The 25,620-nt window shown below is 47.9% G+C and overlaps 1 protein-coding gene across 1 annotated transcript; it reads right to left on the bottom strand.

Moving 5' to 3' along the window:
• Nucleotides 1–762: 762 nt before the first annotated feature.
• LOC130382194 (exocyst complex component 3-like protein 4) lies at nt 763–12,395 on the bottom strand. Its single transcript, XM_056589802.1, has 14 exons — nt 11,956–12,395; nt 11,279–11,382; nt 10,741–10,866; nt 10,324–10,545; nt 8,564–9,170; nt 7,309–7,426; nt 6,622–6,744; nt 6,444–6,544; nt 5,213–5,323; nt 3,304–3,427; nt 2,736–2,858; nt 1,872–2,024; nt 1,394–1,515; nt 763–973 (listed from the first exon to the last, which is right to left on the bottom strand). The coding sequence occupies exons 2-14, from the start codon at nt 11,364–11,366 to the stop codon at nt 763–765; spliced, it is 2,229 nt and encodes a 742-aa protein (XP_056445777.1). The 5' UTR covers nt 11,367–11,382; nt 11,956–12,395.
• Nucleotides 12,396–25,620: the final 13,225 nt, after the last annotated feature.

The raw sequence follows: 25,620 nt of genomic DNA, 5'->3' as shown, positions 1-25,620 counted from the left end.
GGGTGGGGGTCTGGGTGGGGGTCTGGGTGGGGGCGGGTTGGGGGTCTGGGTGGGGGCTGGTTCTGGGTCTGGGTGGGGGTCTGGGTGGGGGCTGGTTGGGGGTCTGGGTGGGGGCTGGTTGGGGGTCTGGGTGGGGGCTGGTTGGGGGTCTGGGTGGGGGCTGGTTGGGGGTCTGGGTGGGGGCTGGTTGGGGGTCTGGGTGGGGGCTGGTTGGGGGTCTGGGTGGGGGCTGGTTGGGGGTCTGGGTGGGGGTCTGGGTGGGGGTCTGGGTGGGGGCTGGTTGGGGGTCTGGGTGGGGGCTGGTTGGGGGTCTGGGTGGGGGTCTGGGTGGGGGCTGGTTGGGGGTCTGGGTGGGGGCTGGTTGGGGGTCTGGTTGGGGGTCTGGTTGGGGGTCTGGGTGGGGGCTGGTTGGGGGTCTGGGTCCGGGCTGGTTGGGGGTCTGGGTGGGGGCTGGTTGGGGGTCTGGTTGGGGGTCTGGGTGGGGGCTGGTTGGGGGTCTGGGTGGGGGCTGGTTGGGGGTCTGGGTGGGGGCTGGTTGGGGGTCTGGGTGGGGGCTGGTTGGGGGTCTGGGTGGGGGCTGGTTCTGGGTCTGGGTGGGGGTCTGGGTGGGGGCTGGTTCTGGGTCTGGGTGGGGGTCTGGGTGGGGGTTGGTTGGGGGTCTGGGTGGGGGCTGGTTGGGGGTCTGGGTGGGGGCTGGTTGGGGGTCTGGTTGGGGGCTGGTTGGGGGTCTGGTTGGGGGTCTGGGTGGGGGCTGGTTGGGGGCTAGCTGGGACCGAAGCCCAGGCAGCCTAAGGGCAGCGTCCAGCCTGGGTTCCCTGCCGGCTGGATGTCTCTGAACAGCCTCTGGCTGCTGGCCCCGGCCGGCCGGGGGGCAGCCTCCTTCTGGAGCTCGGAGAAGCGCCGGAGAACGGCCTGCCGCTCACGGCCCCGAATCAGACCGCGGAAGTAGAGGACGGCGGCCAGGTGCTTCTCCCTGGGAACCAGGAAGAACCAGTTAGAACCAACTGAAGACCAACAGAAGTCATATGTCCGGTGTAATATCCCTAACCTCGACTACAGGTATGATCCTATACATGAACCGGTCGTCTCCATGGAGATATGGAGCTGATTTGGGTTCGTTTGTGGCCTCACCTCAGGTCCGGGTACTGACCTCTGACCTCTGACCCTGCCTCAGGTCTGGTTACTGACCTCTGACCTCTGACCCTGCCTCAGGTCTGGTTACTGAGCTCTGACCAGGCCTCACCTCATGTCCGGGTACTGACCTCTGACCTCTGACCCTGCCTCAGGTCTGGTTACTGAGCTCTGACCTCTGACCCTGCCTCAGGTCTGGTTACTGACCTCTGACCTCTGACCCTGCCTCAGGTCTGGTTACTGAGCTCTGACCAGGCCTCACCTCATGTCCGGGTACTGCTCCACCAGGGGCTGGAGGTGGTTCTTGATGTCCTTCTTGTCCACTTGTCCGATGATCTCACTGAGATGGTCTCCCAGGGGTCGGAGCCACTCATGTGTGGAATTCTAATAAATAAAAAAATTGGAAGTAGCGTAGTGTAGTACAGTTGAAGTGTAATTTAGTAGTTGTGGTGTAGTTGTAGTGTAGTAGTGATGGTGTAGATGTAGCGGTGGTGTAGTTGTAGTATAGTAGTGGTAGTGTAGTTGTAGTATAGTAGTGGTGGTGTAGTTGTAGTATAGTAGTGGTGGTGTAGTGGTAGTGTAGTAGTGGCAGTGTAGTTGGATATTCGTAGTGGTGGTGTGGTTGCAGGGCAGTGTACGGTGGGTATATTGTAGCGTTGTGTAACGTCGTGGGGTAGGGTTGTCCTAGTGGTAGTTTAGTGTATGGTGGTGTAGCTGCGGTTAGCATAGCGTGCTGTTACCATGTCGATAAACAGTTTGCTGAGCTCCTCCCACTGCCGCCGCAGCTTCTCCGCCCCCTTCTGATGCTTCCTGTTCTTACAGGAGTAGGAGTTCTTCATGAGCTGGGAGATGTAGTCCTTCGCCGCGTGGTGGTGCAGTCGGTCCACCAGCCCCTAGCGAAACATCCCAACAACAGGAAGATCAACATGGTCACCTGACCCACGGGGTCAAACCGGCGCCATCCACCACGTCCTGTCATGTATAACCAGCGACGCTCCTCTCTTAAAGACAACAACGGGTCAGAATGTCAATTCACTGGACGTTCCAGTTGGCCGGTGAAAAGGTGGGAAGTACATGAGTCGTGTGCAGCAGAGCGAGGCCGAGGAAACAGGAAGGGACGGTCGCCTCCTTGAGGACATCAGCGCTGTTCCTCCTGATCTGGTTGCTGTGGCCTCAAGCCAAGTACATTTATGGCCTTTAGCGGACGCTTTTATCTAAAATGACTTACAGCCACCATGGAGACAGCCATGCAGGGCGACAGCCAGCTCGTCAGGAGCAGTCAGGGTGAGGTGTCTCGCTCAGGGACACCTCGAGACTCGGCTAGGAGGAGCCGGGGATCCAACTAGCAACCATCTAGTTACAAGTCAACATGCTCTACCTCCTGAGCTAAGCTGACCCCAAGTCCTACTTACTGTGTTTTATCCAGCAATGACCACACCTGGACAGTGGGAGGTCTCATCTGGAAGCACTGCTCTGAGAGCTGTAGTGTAGTAGTGGTGGAGTAGTTGTAGTGGTGGTGTAGTTGTAGTGCTGGTGTAGTGTGGTAGAGGTGGTGTCGTTGTAGTATAGTGGTGGTGTAGTTGTCGTGGTGGTGTTACCCTCACCTGGACAGTGGGAAGCCTCATCTGGGAGCACTGCCTTGAGAGCAGCTCCGTCTGACTCTGAAGCCTCTTGAAGTCTTCATCTTTGGTCAGCCACTTCCTGGTCATCATCCTCCTCATGTAGGGCTGAAACATCGCAGAGGTCTTAGGGTTTAGGGGGAAGGGTTCTCATTGGTCGGACAGGTCAACCCTAATGTTGTCCCAGACTTAAGATAGTCTGCTCACCGATTTTGGATACTTCATCTTAAATCTGATTTATGAGGCTAGGATAAGGGTTAAGGGTTAGGGTGAAGGGTTAGGGTTAGGGTAAAGGGTTAGGTTAAGGGGTCAGGGTAAAGGGTTAGGGTCAGGGTAAAGGGTCAGAGCTAGGGTTAATCCCCACCTCGATGTCGTCCTTGTACTGGTCCTCCAGGCGGAGGGTTAGGGTGAAGGGTAAAGGGTTAGGGTTAGGGTAAAGGGTTAGGGTAAAGGGTCAGGGTAAAGGGTTGGGGTTAGGGTTAGGGTCAGGGTAAAGGGGTTGGGGTTAGGGTTAGGGTCAGGGTAAAGGGTCGGAGCTCGGGTTCATCTCCACCTCGATGTCGTCCTTGTACTGGTCCTCCAGGCGGAGGGCCAGCCTCCCCAGCAGGAGGTCCACCTCCTGGCTGAAGTCGGCGACGGGCTCGGGACAGCTAGCGCGGTGCTGCTCCATGTGCTGCCTGAGGGACCAGCAGAGAACAGCTGCTGTCACATCCTGGATAATATGAAGTGTGATATAATATTGGATAAAACAATCAAACAATCTATAAATCAATTCAACAAGTGACCCGCTGTTAACAAACCATTAGGGTGACCACGCCTGGTCATGGGATTAAACTGCTATCTGTTCAGGGTTAGTTAGTCTCTGTTCAGGGTTAGTTAGGGTGCACTCACACTAGGCCATCTGGCCGTGGCCGTGGCCGTTTTCACACCTAACCGTGCTCAAATCTGCCAGTGTGAGTGTGAGTCTAGCCAGGCCAGGCCAATTTGGCCACTTGGGAGAGGTGTGCTGCTACGGTACGGGCCGCTACGGTACAGATGCTAATGAGCCGACACGCGCACACGCACGGCTACGCAACCTGAGCTGGATGACGTATAGTCAATGCGACGACCACGGACATAATAAAGGCGACGAGCCTTCTTTCCCATTAAACGGTAAACATATATCCAAATAAGCAACAGACTCAGCAAAGTGCGAACTGTGTTCTCTGTGTTGTTGTCCATTGTTGTTAGAACTCTGACTGGCGGCAGTCTTTATTATGGTCCATGCAGCGGACGCTTGCCGATGACGTGTTACTTACGATGTGATGACGTATTACTTACGATGTGATGACGTATGTACAAGAGCCTACCATGGCCAGGCCACAGTTGCGACGGCCACCGGCCACGGCCAGATGGCCTAGTGTGAGTGCAGGCCAGAGAACAATGGGGCCATTTTAGCACGGTTAGGTGTGAAAACGGCCAACGGCCACGGCCAGATGGCCTAGTGTGAGTGCACCCTACGTCTCTGTTCAGGGTTAGTTAGTCTCTGTTCAGGGTTAGTTAGTCTCTGTTCAGGGTTAGTTAGCCTCTGTTCAGGGTTAGTTAGTCTCTGTTCAGGGTTAGTTAGTCTCTTTTCAGGGTTAGTTATTCTCTGTTCAGGGTTAGTTAGTCTCTGTTGAGGGTTAGTTAGTCTCTGTTGATGGTTAGTTAGTCTCTGTTGAGGGTTAGTTAGTCTCTGTTGAGGGTTAGTTAGTCTCTGTTGATGGTTAGTTAGTCTCTGTTCAGGGTTAGTTAGTCTCTGTTCAGGGTTAGTTAGTCTCTGTTCAGGGTTAGTTAGTCTCTGTTCAGGGTTAGTTAGTCTCTGTTCAGGGTTAGTTAGTCTATGTTCAGTGTTAGTTAGTCTCTGTTCAGGGTAGGGCTTGGTATTGAAAGGGTTATCTGAGGCCGTTGGCAGGTTAGCAGGTTAGCAGGTTAGCAGGTTGGCAGGTGGCCTGCAACGATTGAGCAAGTCCCAGCAGAGCGCAGCCTGGTTTACAGGAAGCGGAGTGACTTACTGTAGTGTGAAGCTGGTGGTGTATGTGTTGCTTACTGTAGTGGTATGGTTTATCTGGTGTTGCAGGTTGTGGAGGTGGTGAGACTGATGGTGTAGGTGGTGAGACTGATGGCGTAGGTGGTGAGGCTGATGGTGTAGGTGGTGAGACTGATGGCGTAGGTGGTGAGACTGATGGTGTAGGTGGTGAGACTGATGGCGTAGGTAGTGAGACTGATGGCGTAGGTGGTGAGACTGATGGCGTAGGTGGTGAGACTGATGGCGTAGGAGGTTTGACTGATGGTGTATGTTGTGCTTACTGTGGTAGTGTGGTTAGGCTGTTTGTATTGGTAGTGAGACTGATGGTGTAGGGGGTGAGACTGATGGTGTAGGTGGTGAGACTGGTGGTGTAGGTGGTGAGACTGGTGGTGTAGGTGGTGCAGGTGGTGCCTACTTGACGAGGATGAAGGTGTTGATGGAGGTGATTAGGTACATGGCCCTGAGTTCGGGAGTCAAAGTATTAACCTCAGCCGAGCTACAGCAGCTCATCAACGCCTCCTCGAACCTGCACAGGAAACACGGCAGCAGATAAGGCTGAGCACACAGACAGGTTTCAGAACCAAACCAGGCTGCTAGACTCCTGGGCTCTGGGGTTGCTCTCTGGAGCTCTTCTTGAGCTCCAGCCGCGACTCCAGCCAGGAGTCGCGGGAGTGCCCGCCCCGCGGTCACGGTGAATGAATGTTCAATCCAACCATTTCTTCCTCAACTCTTCTTTCTTGGCCAATAGATAGAGACACTTCTTCAGCCTGCGACCACTGATGCGTAACTATGGCAACAGTTATCATGGCGCTGGCTGCCACCGTGATCTTTGGGGGGTGTGTGCTCGCTCTCTCTCTCTCTCTCTCTCTCTCTCTCTCTCTCTCTCTCTCTCTCTCTCTCTCTCTCTCTCTCTCTCTCTCTCTCTCTCTCTCTCTCTCTCTCTCTCTCTCTCTCTCTCTCTCTCTCTCTCTCTCTCTCTCTCTCTCTCTCTCTCTCTCTCTCTCTCTCATTTATTACAGTAATGGGACAGTGCTGTTAGCTAATCAGAGGTGAGACATTTGCATGTCATGAATATTCATTCATATTTATTAAGATTTATTTTCACCAAAACCGACTCAGAGGGCATTCATTGCTATTAGTGACCACCGCAAAATCAATGAAAAACGATGCAATGACACCTTTAAGCAATATAACACGAGTGTGAGTGGGGTTGTTAGTTTATTTAATTGTGTTTATTTGGGGTGGGGGGGGGGGGCGCCAGAGGGGGGGGGGGGCGCCAGAGGGGGGGGGGAACCACTGGTCTAACCCCTACCTCCTTCTTAACGACCTCTCTGTTCTGTCTGACCCGTCTGTTTGTGACATAATGGAAAGTCTGTGTGGATTTTATCGTCAGGTGTTCAATATATGCAATATTTGTTACATGTTTCCAGTGTAACATCCCTTTTCTGACATCTTCCTCTTTTCCACGCGACGGCTCAACTCACTTCTTTCACTTCCACACGTGTGAAATGTGCTTCGCAACAACAGTGTTTGTGTTTGTGTTTGTTTTGCGTCTCTTCTATCCGTTTTCTTGTTGATTACCTAATCATTATTCTGTTAATAACAACGACACAAATAAACAGTATTTCAATTGCTGGCCGTTTTACCTCTTGGGAAATAGTTTCAGCTCTTCACAACAAGAGCGGATGGCCTTCAGCTCCAGATGGGCGTCCAGTCGTCCGGCCCAGGTGACTATCCCCTGGACTCTCTGAAAGGGGCAGAGGGAGTTAACCCTAGGCTAGCACAACAACATGCTGCTGCTGCTGGGTTTGATGAGCAGCCTACCGTCCGGATGTCCAGTTCACTCGGAGAACTGAGGCATCCCTCTTCCAGTTCGTAGGACTTCTCCTCCGTCCAGAACTCTTTTTCCATTTCTATAATTTTCTCAAGGGAGAATCTCAGGTCGATCTAATGGACAGTGGTAACAGAAAAATATGGAATACATATATGATAACATGTATACGTCAGAACTATAACTTACTTTAATGAATCTGTTATTTATATTCTTCCAGCATGGAGTCACGTTAAATGGAGAACACTTTTATTTATCAGACACTTTTATCCAAAGCAATAAGATAATAAGGCTTGTTAATAACTAGTGTATTTTATATTCAGGGCATTTAACAGACAGTTTTTATCTAGATCGACTTGCAATGCAAGTAGATTGGTCAGTAGAAATAAACTTTCATTTGAAATTGACTGTCAGTAGGAGTTAACTGATCACTAAATCAAATCCCACTGCGTGTGGGATTTGATTTACGATACCTAGCAACACAGTGGCATCGGAATCGCTTCCTGTCCTTAAGAAACCCCTTAAGGCCCCAGCGTCTGAGAGAATCTCATAAACGGACTTGTTTTTAGCGGACTTGTTTTGGGTCCAGAATCCAACTGTGCTAAATGACTAACAGGAGAAAAGCAAAGCCATGCTGCCCCCTGGAGGACAACCGCAGTACTAAAAAGATCAGAGCCCACCTGGAGCCGGCTGCAGTACTGGTCTCTGAGCTGATCGAGGAAGGCCTCATCCAGGATCAGCTCCATGGACTCAGACTTCATCTCTGGATGGAGGCACGGGCTACCCATGATTTTCTCACTGAAAGGGAGGAAGAAGGAGGTTTTTCAAAAGAAAAGCACTGCCATGTTTGCCCCCAACGCTAGGGTTAGACCGTCTGTCTGTCTGTAGGGTTAGACCTCCTGTCTGTCTGTAGGGTTCGACCTCCTGTCTGTCTGTAGGGTTAGACCTCCTGTCTGTCTGTAGGGTTCGACCTCCTGTCTGTCTGTAGGGTTCGACCTCCTGTCTGTCTGTGTAGGGTTCGACCTCCTGTCTGTCTGTAGGGTTCGACCTCCTGTCTGTCTGTAGGGTTCGACCTCCTGTCTGTCTGTAGGGTTCGACCTCCTGTCTGTCTGTGTAGGGTTCGACCTCCTGTCTGTCTGTAGGGTTCGACCTCCTGTCTGTCTGTAGGGTTCGACCTCCTGTCTGTCTGTAGGGTTAGACCTCCTGTCTGTCTGTAGTAGGGTTAGACCTCCTGTCTGTCTGTAGTAGGGTTCGACCTCCTGTCTGTCTGTAGTAGGGTTCGACCTCCTGTCTGTCTGTAGGGTTCGATCTCCTGTCTGTCTGTAGGGTTCGACCTCCTGTCTGTCTGTAGGGTTAGACCTCCTGTCTGTAGGGTCGACCTCCTGTCTGTCTGTAGGGTTAGACCTCCTGTCTGTCTGTAGGGTTCGACCTCCTGTCTGTCTGTAGGGTTAGACCTCCTGTCTGTCTGTAGGGTTCGACCTCCTGTCTGTCTGTAGGGTTCGACCTCCTGTCTGTCTGTAGGGTTCGACCTCCTGTCTGTCTGTAGGGTTCGACCTCCTGTCTGTCTGTGTAGGGTTCGACCTCCTGTCTGCCTGTAGGGTTCGACCTCCTGTCTGTCTGTAGGGTTCGACCTCCTGTCTGTCTGTAGGGTTAGACCTCCTGTCTGTCTGTAGTAGGGTTAGACCTCCTGTCTGTCTGTAGGGTTCGACCTCCTGTCTGTCTGTAGGGTTCGACCTCCTGTCTGTCGGTAGGGTTCGACCTCCTGTCTGATTGTAGGGTTCGACCTCCTGTCTGTCTGTAGGGTTCGACCTCCTGTCTGTCTGAAGGGTTCGACCTCCTGTCTGTCTGTAGGGTTAGACCTCCTCTCTGTCTGTAGGGTTCGACCTCCTGTCTGTCTGTAGGGTTCAACCTCCTTAAGGGGGGGAGTGGCCGTACCTCTGGTAGGCGTTCAGGATCCAGTCCAGCAGGGCGTAGAGATCCTTCAGCTCCTTCACCTGGGGCTGCAGCTTGGTGACGTGCTGCCCCACCTCCAGGCGCTGCGCCCCGACGTAGGCGCTGAACACCTGGAAGCTGGGCGGGTAGGCCCACCGCAGGTCCCTCTTCACCTTCTCCAGGTGCTGCACGAGGGCCTGACCCAGCAGGCCCAGGTGCACCCCCAACCAGGCGGGCTCCTGCTCCGGGCCGTCCAGGGGGACGCCGGCCACCAGGGCGTGGACCCCCTCCCCCACCGCCTCCCTCCATACCCCCCTCCAGCCCCCCGGCGCCCCCAGCCCCCCCGGCTGCCCCTCCCGCCGCTCCTCCTCCTGCACGATGCGGGCCGCGGCCAGCAGGAGGTGCGGGTCGCTGGCGTCGCGCACAACGGTCTTCAGCTTGTCCCTGAGCGCCCGGTAGAGGAGGTGCAGGTCCTTCTCCTTCCTGCAGAGCTCCATGGAGCCCTCCGAACCCCGACCCTGAGCCTCCTGGAAGTCCTGCCGCAGAGACAGGAGGTTCAGATGGGCCTCCTCCAGGATCTCCCCCTCGATCAGCCTGTTGATCTCCATCACTGGGAGGAGCAGAGGAGCCGAGAGGAGGGTGGGGTGCAGGGAGGAGGAGAGGTAGAGGGGAGAGGAGGAAGGGAGAGAGGAGGAGTGATGAAGAGAGGGAGAGAGTAGGAGTGATGAAGCAAGAGGAAAGAGGAGCAGAAAGGAGGACAGAAGAGGAGGTGTGAAGAATCCGAGAGGAGAGGAAGAGCGGAGAGGAGAAGAGGCAGATAGGAGCAGAGAGGAGCAGGAGGAGAAAGGCAATGGGAGGAGGGAAGGGGCAGACAAGGAGTGAAAAGAAAGGAAGAAGAGGAGCAGATGAGAGAAGAGAGGGGGAAGAAGGAGGAGAGAGGAGCAGAAAGGAGGAGAGGAGAAGATGGGAGGAGATGGGCAGAAGAGAAGGAGAGAAAGAGAGAATATGAACTAAAGAAAACCAGCATGTTCTCTCAGGTTTATTTAATCTGTTCATCAGTTCCCCTATGACATTCCATACAGGTTTAGTAGAGGGGGGTGTCTAGGGAAGGACTTATAAACGGAGACTTTCACTTACTGTCAGCTGTTGTTGGCTAAACAGGTCTGAACATGAGTTGTATATACAAACAACATAGTTCAAGCTCTTTGCTACCACACCAACACCATTCAGTGGGTCTAGTCTCTCCTCTGGAAACTGGAATTTGGATTTGCTTTAGCAATATTTAGCAATGGGTTAGGCTTAGTTATCTAATTGTCTTTCAACAGTATTATTAGATAACTATTAGCCAAAGAAGGACACCTTTAGAACTGTATCTAACAAGAAGAACACCTTTAGAACCGTACCTAACAGGAAGAACACCTTTAGAACCGTACCTAACAGGAAGAACACCTTTAGAACCGTACCTAACAGGAAGAACACCTTTAGAACCGTACCTAACAGGAAGAACACCTTTAGAACCGTACCTAACAGGAAGAACACCTTTAGAACCGTACCTAACAGGAAGAAAGCCTTTAGAACCGTACCTAACAGGAAGAACACCTTTAGAACCGTACCTAACAGGAAGAACACCTTTAGAACCGTACCTAACAAGAAGAACACCTTTAGAACCGTACCTAACAAGTCGAACACCTTTAGAACCGTACCTAACAGGAAGAACACCTTTAGAACCGTACCTAACAAGTCGAACACCTTTATAACCGTACCTGACAGGGGGGTAGAAAGGACCTCGGGAAGTGTGTAGAACTCGGATACCTCCTCCCTTTTGTCCATCACCTCCTCCTTCTTCTCCATCTCCTCCTCCTCCTCTGGCACCTTCTCTCCTCGCTCCTTCTCCTTCTTCTGCTCCTTGTCTTTGTCTTTCTTGCTCATCCGCAGGCTGCGGCGTATCGAACGAAGGCTGAACAACCCATCGGGGGACGCCATCTCTACGCAACACCGTCATCCACCAGTTACTTTATCATTCATTTATCATTCATCCTTCATTCTCATATTCATCCCACAGTGAGTTCCACAACTTTATACTAGTGTTATACAACGTTATACTATTGTTCCAGAACGTTATACTGGAGTGTTCGAGAACGTTACATGAATGCACTCAAGTTTTTTCTAGAATATCTTACCTGGTTGTGTTTTAGAACGTCGGAGTCCGTTGCCCTGCGTCTCCCCAGTCCCGCCATCTTCCTTCTTCTGGAACAATCCACTGCTGGTCCTCAAAGGGGACGTCATGCTAGAACCGCCACTCAAGCCTGAGAAACAGAAAGCATTCTGGGAAAGTCCAACTGACTTATCTGCATGTACGTTTTATACACAAAGGATCTGAGCTGGATAACAAGGACAAGCTGGTCACTCAGGTCCAACCTGTGTGGCCTCCTTCGCTTTTCCCCGTAGTTTACAGCAAGGAATGCATGAAGAGGTTTAACTATGTTATTCTTGATAAAAGACCAAATAGATCAGCTCAATGTCAGTTACCACAGCAAAAAACTAATTATTAATGCTCCTTATTAGGCAAACAATAAAAATATACGTAAATATATGCAAAAATATATAACTTTTAAATATATAAGTTAACATTTTTCACAGTTGAACAGTATATCATACAATGTAGTTTGGTCTGGTCTGCCAATGTTTTCATTAAAATTAAACTTGGACGGATCTTACGGCCAAACGACTTCGGGGGAGGACTATTCAGACTCAGGTCAGGGCCGGAGGATGCGGGGGGACCTTCTCCCACTCCAGAACCCTCCATCTTCACAACGTTTGATCTGAGGAACCCACCGAACAGCCTAACATTTAATATTCCAATCAACGAATGTTTACATAAGTTCAAGTGACAGTGTTTCCCTAGTGATTTCAATCACCAACAACTGCAAATATTTTGAACATCACAGTTCATACTCATTCTGGAAACAGTTTCTGAGGTAACGCGATACATTTGTTTCAATTTTTCAATGATAAAAACATTTACTTTGAACGCGAACAATGTGAACAGAACACAGAGTTCCTCTACGTCCACCCGGAGCCACGCCCCCAGGTGAGCAGGTAAGACGAAAGTACAGTTAGAGGATTAGGAAGTTCACCGGTCCGCTTTCGAGTTGAATTGTTTTGAGTAAAAAGGAAAAAATAGTAAAAAGCGTAGGCCTACGCTTTACAATTCACGGTGCCAATCACAGGGCGAAATACTGTTGCTTCGCTTCAACGATAAAAACACAGTTAGGCCTACGCAAAGTGAAACTCAAACTTTTTCAGATACCATATCACCGCGCATTCAATGTAGGCATTTACAATGTAGACCTCACACATGGACATAAATACGGTTTTAGATACAATCGACTTACTTGTGTGACAACCCAGTAAGTAGAGCCGAGGTTTCCAAAGCCCTTCGTGCAGCGAACTGGTCGACCAACCTGCTTTCACTCTCTTCACCCTCCTTACCTCCTCACCTTTACGAGGTCACACCGCAGGGTGGAGCGATCCCTGCTATGTTGAGAAATCTTTTATTTTTTTCATACAAAACAAGTCTATGATAAGAACACGATCCCCTTCGGACCTGCACGTATATCAGAGGAGGAGTTAAATAGTTAATCAGTAAACACCACTATGCTGGTTACCTTCCTAGAAGTGATTTAAATGCACAACAAACTAGTAAGGACCGTGTGTCTAGCGGCTCAATACTAGTCTTGCACCAAAACAGTGCTTTTTGTCGTGAAAAACTCTGGTCAGTGTTCTGCCCTGTAGGCCTACAACACCTGGAGCACACTGTGGGGTCGCCCTATGGGTGCTGTTGTGCATCTCTTCCAGTGGGAGGCGATGTCCGACACCTTTTAAATCAAAAAATATATATACATGTATTATAGAGAGAGTCCAGGGTCTAAATCATCTATATTTCATTGTGTTTTATTGAGTAAAAATATATATATGTATTAAAGAGAGAATCAAATTTCTATATAATCTATGTTTAATCGTTTTGTATCTAGTGTTATATAGGTATTGGATTTGATTTTATATTATTTGATTTTATAATATTTTACTGTACAGTATATAGTATTTCATTGGATACAAATACATTTCTAAATAAACATTGAATGTACATTATTTGATTTTACAGTATTTAAGTGCATTTCCTTCTATATTATTTGAGTGTGTTTGATTAAATATTATTTCCTGGTATAGTATTTGATTATATATTATATTAGATTGTAAAGCAGTATCACCTCTAAGGGGTGTTAGCCTGCTAGCTACCCACGCTACGCCCAGACCAACAGCCTGGCTCTGCTGCTATTGATCCCAGTGACCCCCCTCCACACAGGGGGCGGCTGGTTGAGTCGACCACCCTGGAGCATCTACTTAGCGCTCGCTCGCTCTCTCTCTCTCTCTCTCTCTCTCTCTCTCTCTCTCTCTCTCTCTCTCTCTCTCTCTCTCTCTCTCTCTCTCTCTCTCTCTCTCTCTCTCTCTCTCTCTCTCTCTCTCTCTCTCTCTCTCTCTCTCTCTCTCTCTCTCTCTCTCTCTCTCTCTATCAAGTTAGAGGACCCGTTTGAAGCCTGCATGTGAGGAGATGAAAGTGGTCGACACTTCAACATCATCAAAACCAACCTCATCCCTCCCCCTCCCTCTCCCTCTCCCTCTCCCTCTCCCTCTCCCTCACTCTCTCCCCCTCCCTTCTCTCACCATCACATCACTTTCATTTAGCTGACATAATCTATGCAAGTTAATTCAGCAACGGAGATGGAACAAAAACACGCTGTATCCTTGGAGTTCACAAATTCATAAAATAACCAAGGCAACTTCTTTAAGCGCTACCATATAAATACTTAGATATAAAATAATATAAGTATCATAGAGAAACGTGGGATAGAGGACGTACCGGAGCTACGAACCACTGTTTAACCTCTTATTGCATCCATAGTGTTAAAAGACAGCCATATAGTCATCACTATGTTTCTGTATTACTGAGTCATTCATCTGGATCGTAGTGGGTGCCCGAGTCCATACCTGCCCTATGGTTCCCTCCTGCCCCACCCTCCTTCCTGCCACACCCTCCTTCCTGTTAACCCTTCCTGCTCCATATTGCCTCCTGCTACACCTTCCTGCTACACCTTCCTGCCTTCTTTCTACACCTTCCTGATCTATGGATGTTATTTCTAAGTATGTTGTTCATAATTGCTGTACAGATAAAGTGTGGAGAATTTTACCTGTAGAGAAATTGGTTCAATCTCAAAACTGAAAAAAAAAATCATAACATGGTATTAGGATTTTGAGAATATTTATATTTATATAATAATCAAAGCATTTAATCGTTAAATAAATAAATAAATACAAATATCTGTCAAAGGTTTTACATTGAAATACAACTCTACGTCTATTCTGTCTAGAATTATTGCTCATAGATTTCGAGAAACAGCTCAAATAAAGACATTCACTTTGACAATAATACATATAACACTGTAGACATACTGGTACGGAAATGCACTGACAAGATATGTATAGCCTCATAACTGTGTAGTATCCCTTTAAAACATCTCATTATTACACGTTGAAAATGGTTTCTAAACCACATGTGGTTTGGAGATCTCCTGCGGTTGGCACACATGGCTGTTGTGGTGGAACGCAGACCTTCACTGGGCTCGGTCACCACGTGTGGGGAGGGAGGCCACTGGGAGTGAGGAGGAGGATGGGGGGTAGATAGGGTTGACATTAACCAATGAGTGACCACTGAATTAGATTCATCAGCTCACCATGTCCTAATGTGTGTCCCTGCGGAATTGTGCCATGAAATACACTTGAAGAAGTCTTGAAGTCTGTCCATCTAAAAAAGAGTTGTGCAAGTCAAGACAATTGCAGTTTGCTGCTAAGTTTAAGTCTGTGAAAATACATATTTAGAATGACTTCACACCCCAAAATCGGAGGGAGAAAGTGACAGCATCACTTTCTCTCTCTCAACGCTGCTGGCTCCCAGATGCTGTTGTTTGGTGTGTTTGTACGGCGACACAATCAACTGATCTGCCTCACACCACCTCACTGTAACATTACTGTTCTTCAACAACCTGCGACTTTCATGACTTGCAAAATTCTCTTTAAAATTGACAACGTTCATTTGTAATTAATAACAGAATTCAAACTGGATTAAAAAATGATATGTCCTTGATTACCGTACATATTTTTAACAAAATCAGGTCCCATGGTGGACAGCAGACGGGAGAGGGACTAAGGTTAAGGTAAGTTTAGCCTAAGTTATCCGTAACCCTGCGGCACCACAGTTGGGTTAGCCTAGGTTAACCCACTCAGGGCCCCAGTGGCTCTCTGGTGTAACGGCGATGGTCATCAGCATAGTGTCATGGTAATGCTGACCATACATAGGTAATGAGAACACGATTCTGGGACCAGGGTCAGATTCCCCGTGAAGTTACTACATACGGCGAAATGATCCTACAAACAGCAAGATTTATGCCTTTGTCGACCGCAAGATCACCAGACTGGGGAAAGTTTGGCCATATTTAAATAAACTTCTCATCAAACTCAAAATAGTAATTAATGGAAATGTGGTGCACGATGAGTCGGCCAGGAAGGAACAGCTTTCTTCGCCTGTGCATTTCCCCCTAGCCCTAACAGTGCGTTTTATGGATGTATTTGATCCGTTTACAACACAGCTTTGTGTGTGCACGTTGTGTTTGATGGTCGGGTGGGCTCCACGGTCTGAGGAGATCAGGGTTAGGTGTTTGATGGTCGGGTGGGCTCCGAGGTCTGATGAGATCAGTCTGTCTCCTGCTGGTCTTCCCCGGGTGGATCTGGACCCTCGACCACAGCTTCACCTGGAAGACAGAGGTCCTTCTGCTGACACACAGTCAGAACCCTAACCTTAACCCTAACCTCCGAATGCTGAAACCAAACCCCAGGAACATAAACCTAACCCTAGCCCCAGGAACAGAACCCTAACCCAACCCAAGAAACAGAACCCTAACCCCAGGAACAGAACCCTAACCCTAACCTAGCCCCAGGAACAGAACCCTAACCCTAACCTAACCCAAGAAACAGAACCCTAACCCCAGGAACAGAACCCTAACCCTAACCTAGCCCCAGGAACAGAACCCTAACCCCAGGAACAGAACCCTAACCCTAACCTAGCCCCAGGAACAGAACCCTAGCCCCAGGAACAGAACCCTAGCCCTAACCTAACCCAAGAAACAGAACCCTAACCCCAGGAACAGAACCCTAACCCTAACCTAGCCCCAGGAACAGAACCCTAGCCCTAACCTAACCCAAGAAACAGAACCCTAACCCCAGGAACAGAACCCTAACCCTAACCTAGCCCCAGGAACAGAACCCTAACCCTAACCTAGCCCCAGGAACAGAACCCACCCCAGGAACAGAACCCTAACCCTAACCCCAGAAACAGAAGCCTAATCTTACTCCAGGAACAGAACCCGAACCCTACAGAACCCTAAACTTTCCGCAGAAACAGAACCAACCCCAGGAAGAAAACGCAACTAATGCACCATGTCAGCTAACATCCCTCCCTTCCATGCTTTCCTCCTTCCTCCTCCCCTCCTTCCCTGCCTCCATCTCTGTCTCCCCCATTCTCTTCCTCCCTCCCTCCCTCTCCAGATGTCTTCCTCATTTCCTACGGACTTCCCTCTGCCCATCTCTCCATCCCTCCCTCGTGTGCCTCGTGTGCCTCTCTCACCTGGGGTCTGGCCTGGAGGGGTCTGGGCGGAGGGTGGGGCCGTGTGTCTGGGGTCCTGTGTTTCGACGGGGGGCCAGCGTAGCTCCCCGCTCTCCACCTCCGAGGAGTCCATGGGCTCCACCACGATGGAGGGAAGTCTCTTGGACAGCTTGGGGACCCTCTCATTAGGACCTGGAAACATCTGGGGGACATCGACGTGTTCACACGGTGGTCCAACTCAGGACTGATGTTGCTTTAAGCTGCCAGTGCAATAAAGGCTAATGGTGCAGCTAGTGCTTAACTCAAGTGGATGGGTTGGGTTCTAATCAATAATCCATGTAGATGGCAGGGCCATGGTTAGGGCTGGTCCGACCACACAGCGCTCCGCTCAATCACCCCAGCTGGAGCCAGGCAGCGCCATCGCTGAGAGCAACCAAAGGTCGAACAACAAAGTCCCAACCAGCTCCCTGCCGATGTCAGGACCGCAGAGTCTCTCACCGGCCTCCGCATGAGACTCAAAACTCACTGGGGTGAGGTGTAGGTGGTGAAAGGGTGAGGTGTAGGTGGTGAAAGGGTGAGAAGACACATATGTATGGATCCCTCCTCCTTGACTCCTACCTGCTCCTTAATGACGTGTCTCTGTACTGTCTAACCCCTACCTGCTCCTTAATGACCTGTCTCTGTACTGTCTAACCCCTACCTGCTCCTAATGACCTGTCTCTGTACTGTCTAACCCCTACCTGCTCCTTAATGACCTGTCTCTGTACTGTCTAACCCCTACCTGCTCCTTAATGACCTGTCTCTGTACTGTCTAACCCCTACCTGCTCCTAATGACCTGTCTCTGTACTGTCTAACCCCTACCTGCTCCTTAATGACCTGTCTCTGTACTGTCTAACCCCTACCTGCTCCTTAATGACCTGTCTCTGTACTGTCTAACCCCTACCTGCTCCTCAATGACCCGTCTCTGTACTGTCTAACCCCTACCTGCTCCTTAATGACCTGTCTCTGTACTGTCTAACCCCTACCTGCTCCTCAATGGCCTGTCTCTGTACTGTCTAACCCCTACCTGCTCCTCAATGGCCTGTCTCTGTACTGTCTAACCCCTACCTGCTCCTTAATGGCCTGTCTCTGTACTGTCTAACCCCTATCTATTCCTTAATGACCTCTCTGTACTGTCTAAAGCGCTGTTTATGGCCCCACGTTCCCGCTACACAACGACCCCGCAGACGCTTCGACGCGGTCGTGAACGCTTATGCCGCTGCGTCGGGTTTCAGTGAGTGGACCAATCACAGCCCTCGCTGCTGCGTCGCCTCGATGGAAGGTTACAATTTTTGGGAGGCGCACGCCAGGCCCTTGCAGTGGACGCAAGGAGGGTCCGCAAGGACGCGAGGGGTCCGTTACCCCCTTGCGTTGCGTGAACGTGGAACCATAAAGAGCTCTTAACCCCTATCTGTTCCTTAATGAACCTTAATGAACCGCCCTACCTTGTTAGTCAACTTGTTAGAAATTATATATAATATAAACATATTATCTATGCATATTATACATAAATATGTATATGTATATATATATATATATATATATATATACGGTATATGTCAGCTATATACTGTTGGTCCATCCCAAGGTGGTGCGCTTCTCCCTCCACAGCGCCCCATTAATATTTTACTCTTCTATTTTTAGAACATCTTCTGCTCCCTCACAGCAGGACCTTCAGCCGGAGCTTCAAATGTCAGGCGCTGTCGGAACAAAACCTTCCCGCCCACCTACCCTCACCCTAACCCTGGCCCCGCCCCCGCTGCCAGAGGTCAAGAACCACGGCGCGATGTGTCACATGTTATTGTGGCGCTCAGGTCCGGGCTCTTTATCGGCTCCACACACGACACTAGCTGCGTTTCCATCTAAAAGGTGATGCGAATCTTTAGAAAGTTCGCAAAAAAGTAATTTGAATTAGGTGCGTTTCCATCAAGTGGTTGGAGCGGAATAGGGTGATGACTTTACACGTTGATGTCGGCAGGGTTGCTATGGCCGGTCGTTATGCGGAAATCTGAAAGACTGTCAGTCCTGTGTGTTCAAAGTTCGCTACGTCACAGCTGTTTCGAAAAGTGTGTTTCCATCTCCCATTTTGCGAATTTACTCTCTTTCGCATTTCTCAAAAAACCACCTCAAGCGAGCGGATAAACCTTATTGCGAATTAGAGGATTTTTATGCGAATGTTGGTGTTTCCGTCACCGTTTACTAATTCGATACTTCAAAGTTCGCATAAAATCAGGGGGATGGAAATGCACCTACTAAGTGCGTTTCCATCCCTGTTAGACTGATGGACGGAAGCCTCCTCCCTCACTGGGGTCACAGCGACCGGGCTACAGGTGATGGGTCGATCAGGTATCCTCTCAAACCCGATCCTTTGGGTGGTTTGGCAGGAGGGTATCGGAGCATCGGAGCCTCACCGGAAAACACAGGATTCCGGCTCAGAATCCCTGACACTGCTCAACCTTCACCTGAGCCTCTGACTCTGATGAAGACTCTGAGTGTTGAAGTGTCTCAAGCGTTGCTCTCTTTTTACAGAGGAGTTGAGTTGAGGAAGCAGAGAAGTCAGTGATCCACGGTCAAACTGAATTGATGCAAACTATATTTACAGACAGATCTATTGAAAACACAATGGCCAACAGGAAGGTAGTTGTTAGGGTTAGAGCTAGTTGGTTAAGGTTAAGGTTAGACCTAGTTGTTAGGGTTATAGCTAGTTAGGTTAGGGTTAGGGCTAGTTGTTAGGGTTAGAGCTAGTTAGGTTAGAGTTAGGGGTACATCTGATGCATCATAGTGAACATGTGATGCACCATAGTGAACATGCGTTGCTGTAGAGTGATGCACCGTAGTGAACATGTGTTGCTGTAGAGTGATGCACCGTAGTGAACATGTGTTGCTGTAGAGTGATGCACCATAGTGAACATGTGATGCACCATAGTGAATATGCGTTGCTGTAGTGTAGAGTGATGCACCATAGTGAACATGTGTTGCTGTAGAGTGATGCACCGTAGTGAACATGTGTTGCTGTAGAGTGATGCACCGTAGTGAACATGTGTTGCTGTAGAGCAGTGAACCCCAATTAGCTGCCCGTGGGCCAGATCCGGCCCGCGAGAGCCAAATGTCCGGCCCGCGCAGACCCACATGTCACATGTTATCTCCAAAAAAAAAAAAAAAAACTTTTTTTTTTTTGCGCGCGGTCTGCTATATTTTCCCCTCAGCCCACACCATCCACTTGACCGTTGACGTTACTGCGTGTATACGTAATGACGTGCTTCGTGCGTTTTCAACTTCACTAGCGTCACACGCCAGAGAGTAGCCGCCGCATGCTGTCACTTTCCCGCTATCCGTCTGTCATCCCAGGGAATTACAACTTTGTCAAAAATCAATGGATTGAAAATTGATGAAAGAAACATGTCATTTGCATGCTGTCAGCTTTAATGGAAGTTTCCCAGAAACATCTGAGCAACGCAAACAAAAGATTGCAAGCATGTTGACATCATACGAGCGGTCAGTTTTAACCATATGCAAAACGGCATCGGCACAAGAGAGCGCAACAGCTGCTTCATTGCATGTTTCCTGGATGCTTGATAAAGCTAAGAAGCCCTTTGCTGATGCAGAGTTCATTAAACAATGTGCAATTCACATGGCTGGTGAAATCTTAAATCAAGAGGAAAAAATCAAAACAAAAGTTTTGGAGCTATGAAAGCAGGTTCCGAGGAAATGTCAGCTGAACACAAAGATCTGTTGCTGCACAACGATGTTCGCTGGCTGAGTAAAGGCCGTGTGTTGGAGAGGGTGTGCGACCTGCGTGATGAACTTGTGTCATTTTTATCCAGCCTGCAGAGCCCAAAAGCCCACGAATTTCTGGCGGGCTGACGCCAAGGTGTTGGCAGATGTTAATTTTTTGTGTGACATCATGTCTCATCTGAATCCCCTTAACCTGCAGCTACAAGGCAAGAACCACACTGTTCTGACATGTACAAAGCGATTGAAGCCCTCCAGTCGAAGCTGGATGCTATTTAAACCTAATTGATCTAGCCCTCCTGCATTATCGCTAAAACAGTAATTATAATTAAAGCTACATTTGCACCTAAAAATGGCGAATTAGAAAAATGAAACGACATTTCGGCCCTTGGCATGGCATGTTTGACCAAATTTGGCCCTCTGGAAAAACTAATTGGGGAACCCTGCTTTAGAGTGATGCACCATAGTGAACATGTGTTGCTGTAGAGTGATGCACCATAGTGAACATGTGATGCACCATAGTGAACATATGTTGCTGTAGAGTGATGCACCATAGTGAACATGTGTTGCTGTAGAGTGATGCACCGTAGTGAACATGTGTTGCTGTAGAGTGATGCACCATAGTGAACATGTGTTGCTGTAGAGTGATGCACCATAGTGAACATATGTTGCTGTAGAGTGATGCACCGTAGTGAACATGTGTTGCTGTAGAGTGATGCACCATAGTGAACATGTGTTGCTGTAGAGTGATGCACCATAGTGAACATGTGTTGCTGTAGAGTGATGCACCGTAGTGAACATGTGTTGCTGTAGAGTGATGCACCATAGCGAACGTTGCTGTAGTGGTACTGAGAGACCCACCTTGACAGAGCTTGCCCCCAGCTGATCCTGCCCTCCTCCGGTGCTGAAGTCCTCGTTTCCTGGCTCCAATGAACTCATCACCTCAGCCATCTCTCAGAGCTTTAATCAAATGTTTAAATGGGGGTAAAAAAAATAAGTAGTTAGCAAATTCAATCATACAGGATTTTAATAACCGGTTACATGACACAAGTGGCTGCTAAGATAATACATGGTTAGCTATTGCGAGCATGCTATATACTGATAAAAGAATACATAGATAATGCTAACACCTCATACACTGATAAAGAAATAAATGTTTAGGTCATGGTAGCACTTTATAGATTGGTTTGATGATACATGTTTAACTAACGCTAGAATGAGGATACTAAGAGTTCAAAGGCTTTAGGGTACTAAGGCTCTGTCTGTCTGTCTGTCTGTCTGTCTGTCTGTCTGTCTGTCTGTCTGTCTGTCTGTCTGTCTGTCTGTCTGTCTGTCTGTCTGTCTGTCTGTCTGTCTGTCTGTCTGTCTGTCTGTCTGTCTGTCCGTGTGTGTGTCGAGAGAGCATTAACAAATAAAATGTAAATAAGTGGTGATTTATTCAGAGTTCTTGCGCTTCGTCCCTCTGCGACCTTTCATCTGTGGCTGCACCTGCACCCACTAGCTCTCCTTCATGAATATGCTAGCACACACACACACACACACCCACACACCACACACACACACACACACACACACACACACACACACACACACACACACACACACACACACACACACACACACACACTCACTATAAAATGCTCGACAACTATATCAACTACACTCACTCAAATAATATGCACAGTGATTCTGAATACCAAAAAACGGCATCTTGATTGTTTAAGAGCTACATTTGGACTCTTCTTTCTTTTTACAATTTGGCGAGGATCAGTCACACATGGTCAGAAGATAAACAAATTCCAAATGTAGCTCAAAAACAGTCAAGGTGTCAGTTGTTGTATTGATATTAGCTGTTCACAAAGAGACATGAAAACCCACTAAACAATCTTAACTTTGGAGAAGCTGGAATGATGTATTCCAGCCACCCACTAATGACAAGTGGGAGTGTCCACTTATAAATTAGTAATTATTATTTTATGATCCGTAGTATGGTTATTCTAATCTCTATTGTATGGTTGGTATTCATAATCTGTATTAAATTATTTATAAACTGTAATTTTGTCTTTTATAATCAATTATCTGTCATCTGTAGTGTAGTTATTTATAAACTGTACTGTACCTATGGTTATTTAAACCGAAATTGACTGTATTAGTTGTGTAGGACAAGGCGCTAATGAGCAATGAAGTTTGCATCTAGTTTCACCTGCTAACCCTTTCAGCAGGAAGAGTAACCGTACACTGAAACCAAAGCTCATCACCACCAGAGACCGAGGTCAGCAGATTTACGTAGACCTACGCATAGTTTCGGCTAATTAGAACACAGTTGCAGTTGCGCTGTTTAGCCAGAGGTGGCGCCGTTTAGCCAACGAGGCCAACAGTGAGGCCTAGCGCCACTGGACCTAGACTGTTTGCTGCCCCATTCATTTCCCCATTCATCATACATTCGAAATGTACAATTTTGGTGAAATGTGAGCATTTAGTTTTTCGCCATAACCGAAAAATTTAACATGCTTGCCTTAGTATTTGAAGTGGTCAACAATGAGGTGTTTTTGTATTAGGCTATACTAAAACCCTGTCTCCATATTATAATTTACATTTATGTTTCCACTAACGTTATTTAACAGATCATTCTCTGGCACTACGTGTATCCTGGTCCTAGATTTCGGCAAGCGTCAATCAATGTACTAAAAAACAAACAATCTCACAAAGTTGCTGCTATTTGGGTGACGTATGTCTGGGAGCTGCCTGTTTAATTTAGTTTAATTGTATATTTGTTTATAGTCCATTTCCTATAGCAATACCCTTTAATATCTATACCTTATAATATCTATACCCTATCTATATCCTATAAAACCTATATGCAATAATATATACCCTATAATATCTGACCTATCTTACCTATATCCTATAATATATATACCTATAATATATATAACCTATAATATACATACCCTATAATATAGTCATACTATCTATACTCTATTGATTGATTGATTGATTGATTGATTGATTGATTGATTGATGGATGTTGTTAGAATAGTAATAAATGAATAAATAAAACAAAAGCAACAACAGACACTTCCGACATGCTCGAGGAAGTAAAAAACGTATCTAGTCCTACTCCTTAACAGCTCAACCACCCAATAATATCTATACCTCATACCCAACAATATATACCCTATAATATCCATAGCCTATATTATCTATACCCTACATTATCTATACCCTATAATGTACATACGCTATAATATACATAACCTATTTTATATATACCTTGTATTAAACATACCCAATAATATCTATACCCTACATTGTCTAAACTCCATAATGTACATACCCTTTAATATATAGTATTCCTCTACCTCCACAATACGTTAACAGCTTACTGATCGGTCTACATCCATAGAAACTCAAACTTCATCACGTACCGTTTCCTGTTCGAAGTTGAAGTTTGGGGATGAGATCCAGAGTGCGGCGGTGAGGGCTCGTGAGTCGGGTTCACCGAGGGCTGTTGGTTCCAGACCAGAATGAGTCTCTCCCCTCTATCACGTGCTGAGTTTGCGCGATGCGCTCAGCGAGACCGAAACCTGACAAACACATCTTAAGAGATGTGTTTTACTCACTCAGTCACACACACACACACACGCAAACACACGCACACGCACGTAAACACAAACGCGCACACACATACACGCACACACACACACGTACACACGCACGCACGCACAAATACCCCCCCCCCCCACACACACACACACACATAGGCGTCGATTACGGGGGGGACGGGGTGGACATGTCCCCCCCACTATTTGAAAAACGAATTTTGTCCCCACCACTTTTAAAAAAGGGGAAAAAAATAAAATACAATTAAAATCCCCACATACTCAACCGAAATCGTCGAGTCTAAAATCATGTGATAGGCGCGCTCGAAGACATCATTTATTAGATAGGCCTACCTAATAAACCGCTGGAACACACAAGACCGGAACCCATGGCAACGCCAGTAAACAAACCCCGACTCCCGAGAAGCCCAATCCCTATGAGCTCCCTGCGCTACGGCCATCCGGAGGCACACAGAGCTTTTGGCCGTGATATTATATATACAATTATATTATATTATATACTATTTTATATAGAGCTCCGAGAGTCGCAAACGGCAACAATCACTTTCTCCTCCATGCTGCAGTACACCCCGGACTGCACTGCGCTGAGTTTGACGGTTGAACGCTGATTGGCTGTTACGTTACACATGTCACTCAGTGGCCACGCTGTTGAACGCTGATTGGCTGTCATCACGCGAAATTCGTGTCAAAGTTGACATTTTTCGCGGCACAAATCCTCGTGAACGCGCTTGCCTGTGCACGGCGAAAGTGTGGCGGACGAATCAAAAATACTCGCCCGATACGCGTCTATACGTTCACTTTGTATGGGATCTTGTTGTCCCGTTGCATTTTGGGGTGAACGCACTGGAGAAGTTTCAAGACAGACAGCCAAAATTGACATTTTTATTCAGAAAATAGCCGGTCCTTTTGCTTCCTATAAAAAGCATGTTTGTGACACTGGATATCGATATGGATACGTCATCTAGCCTGCATGTGGAGGGCCACATAAGGTAAGAAATTGGTTTACGTAAACTTTGCTGCTGGTTCTGTTTGCTCGTGAATCGTGATGACCTGGCCAAAGGTTACCAACGGTCCCAAGCGATTTTGATCTGATTCTGGTTGGTGCTCCAGTTAGTATGCGTTGTATATATAGATTGCAGCTAGTAGCAGCTACACACGGTGCGATTGCTATGCCAATGTGGTTATAGTTGGTTTTGTCTGATTGAGATATGTGACGACTTGGAGCCTGGTAGGCCTATCCTGACATAAATATGTTCTCGCATAACGTGCATCTTTTCAGGGAATTTGTACAATAAATCCATAACAAATACCGAATATTGATTGTCTTATGTGTCCATATTATATCCATTATATTGACCGGGTATTCCCAAGACGCTCACGCTCTGCAGCAAGCCAGTCACAGTTGATTGGCGCGGCGCTGTACAGCGAACGTAAACAAACAACTAATCTAAGGTTTTAAGTATTACTTTTCCTCCAGAGATCCCGCTAATGTTGTGTTATAAAGTAAAGGGAAACAAGATATCTATTCTTCCTCCACCTCTCTCGCTTCTCTGCTTGGTGTCGCTGACGCTTATAGTTTGCCTCCCTCGCTCTGGTAAAGTCACCTACGTGGAAAAAAAAAATAACGAAGCTTCGAATACTGATTTAAGCTTCAAATACTAATTTTCCGAACCAGTATTCGAATATTCGAATAATTTCAACACCTGACAATACACTGTAGAGCATATTGTAATGCAGCGTTGAATGGATGAATAGCTTACATAAGGGTACCCAGCACTTTTCAGACCACACTCAAGCTTATGGTTATTGTCCCCACCACTTCTAAAAACAAACTGACGCCCTTGCACACACACACACACACACACACACACACACACACACACACACACACACACACACACACACACACACACACACACACACACACACACACAAACCTCCTCAGTTT

The sequence above is a fragment of the Gadus chalcogrammus genome, chromosome 5 (assembly GCF_026213295.1).
Source record: "Gadus chalcogrammus isolate NIFS_2021 chromosome 5, NIFS_Gcha_1.0, whole genome shotgun sequence".
NCBI lineage: Eukaryota > Metazoa > Chordata > Actinopteri > Gadiformes > Gadidae > Gadus > Gadus chalcogrammus.
The sequence above is the reverse complement of the archived record's forward strand: the minus strand, read 5'-3'. Positions and strand labels throughout refer to the sequence as shown.

Bases quoted from the DNA above. Each gene is read 5' to 3' on its own strand.
- LOC130382194 (XM_056589802.1), bottom strand. From the start codon at position 11,366: ATGGAGGGTTCTGGAGTGGGAGAAGGTCCCCCCGCATCCTCCGGCCCT. The intron at 6,545-6,621 runs GTAGGCTGCTCA...TGCCCCTTTCAG, and splicing joins GTGAACTGGACATCCGGACG to AGAGTCCAGGGGATAGTCAC. The intron at 2,025-2,735 runs GTGAGGGTAACA...ATGTTTCGCTAG, and splicing joins TGAGGCTTCCCACTGTCCAG to GGGCTGGTGGACCGACTGCA.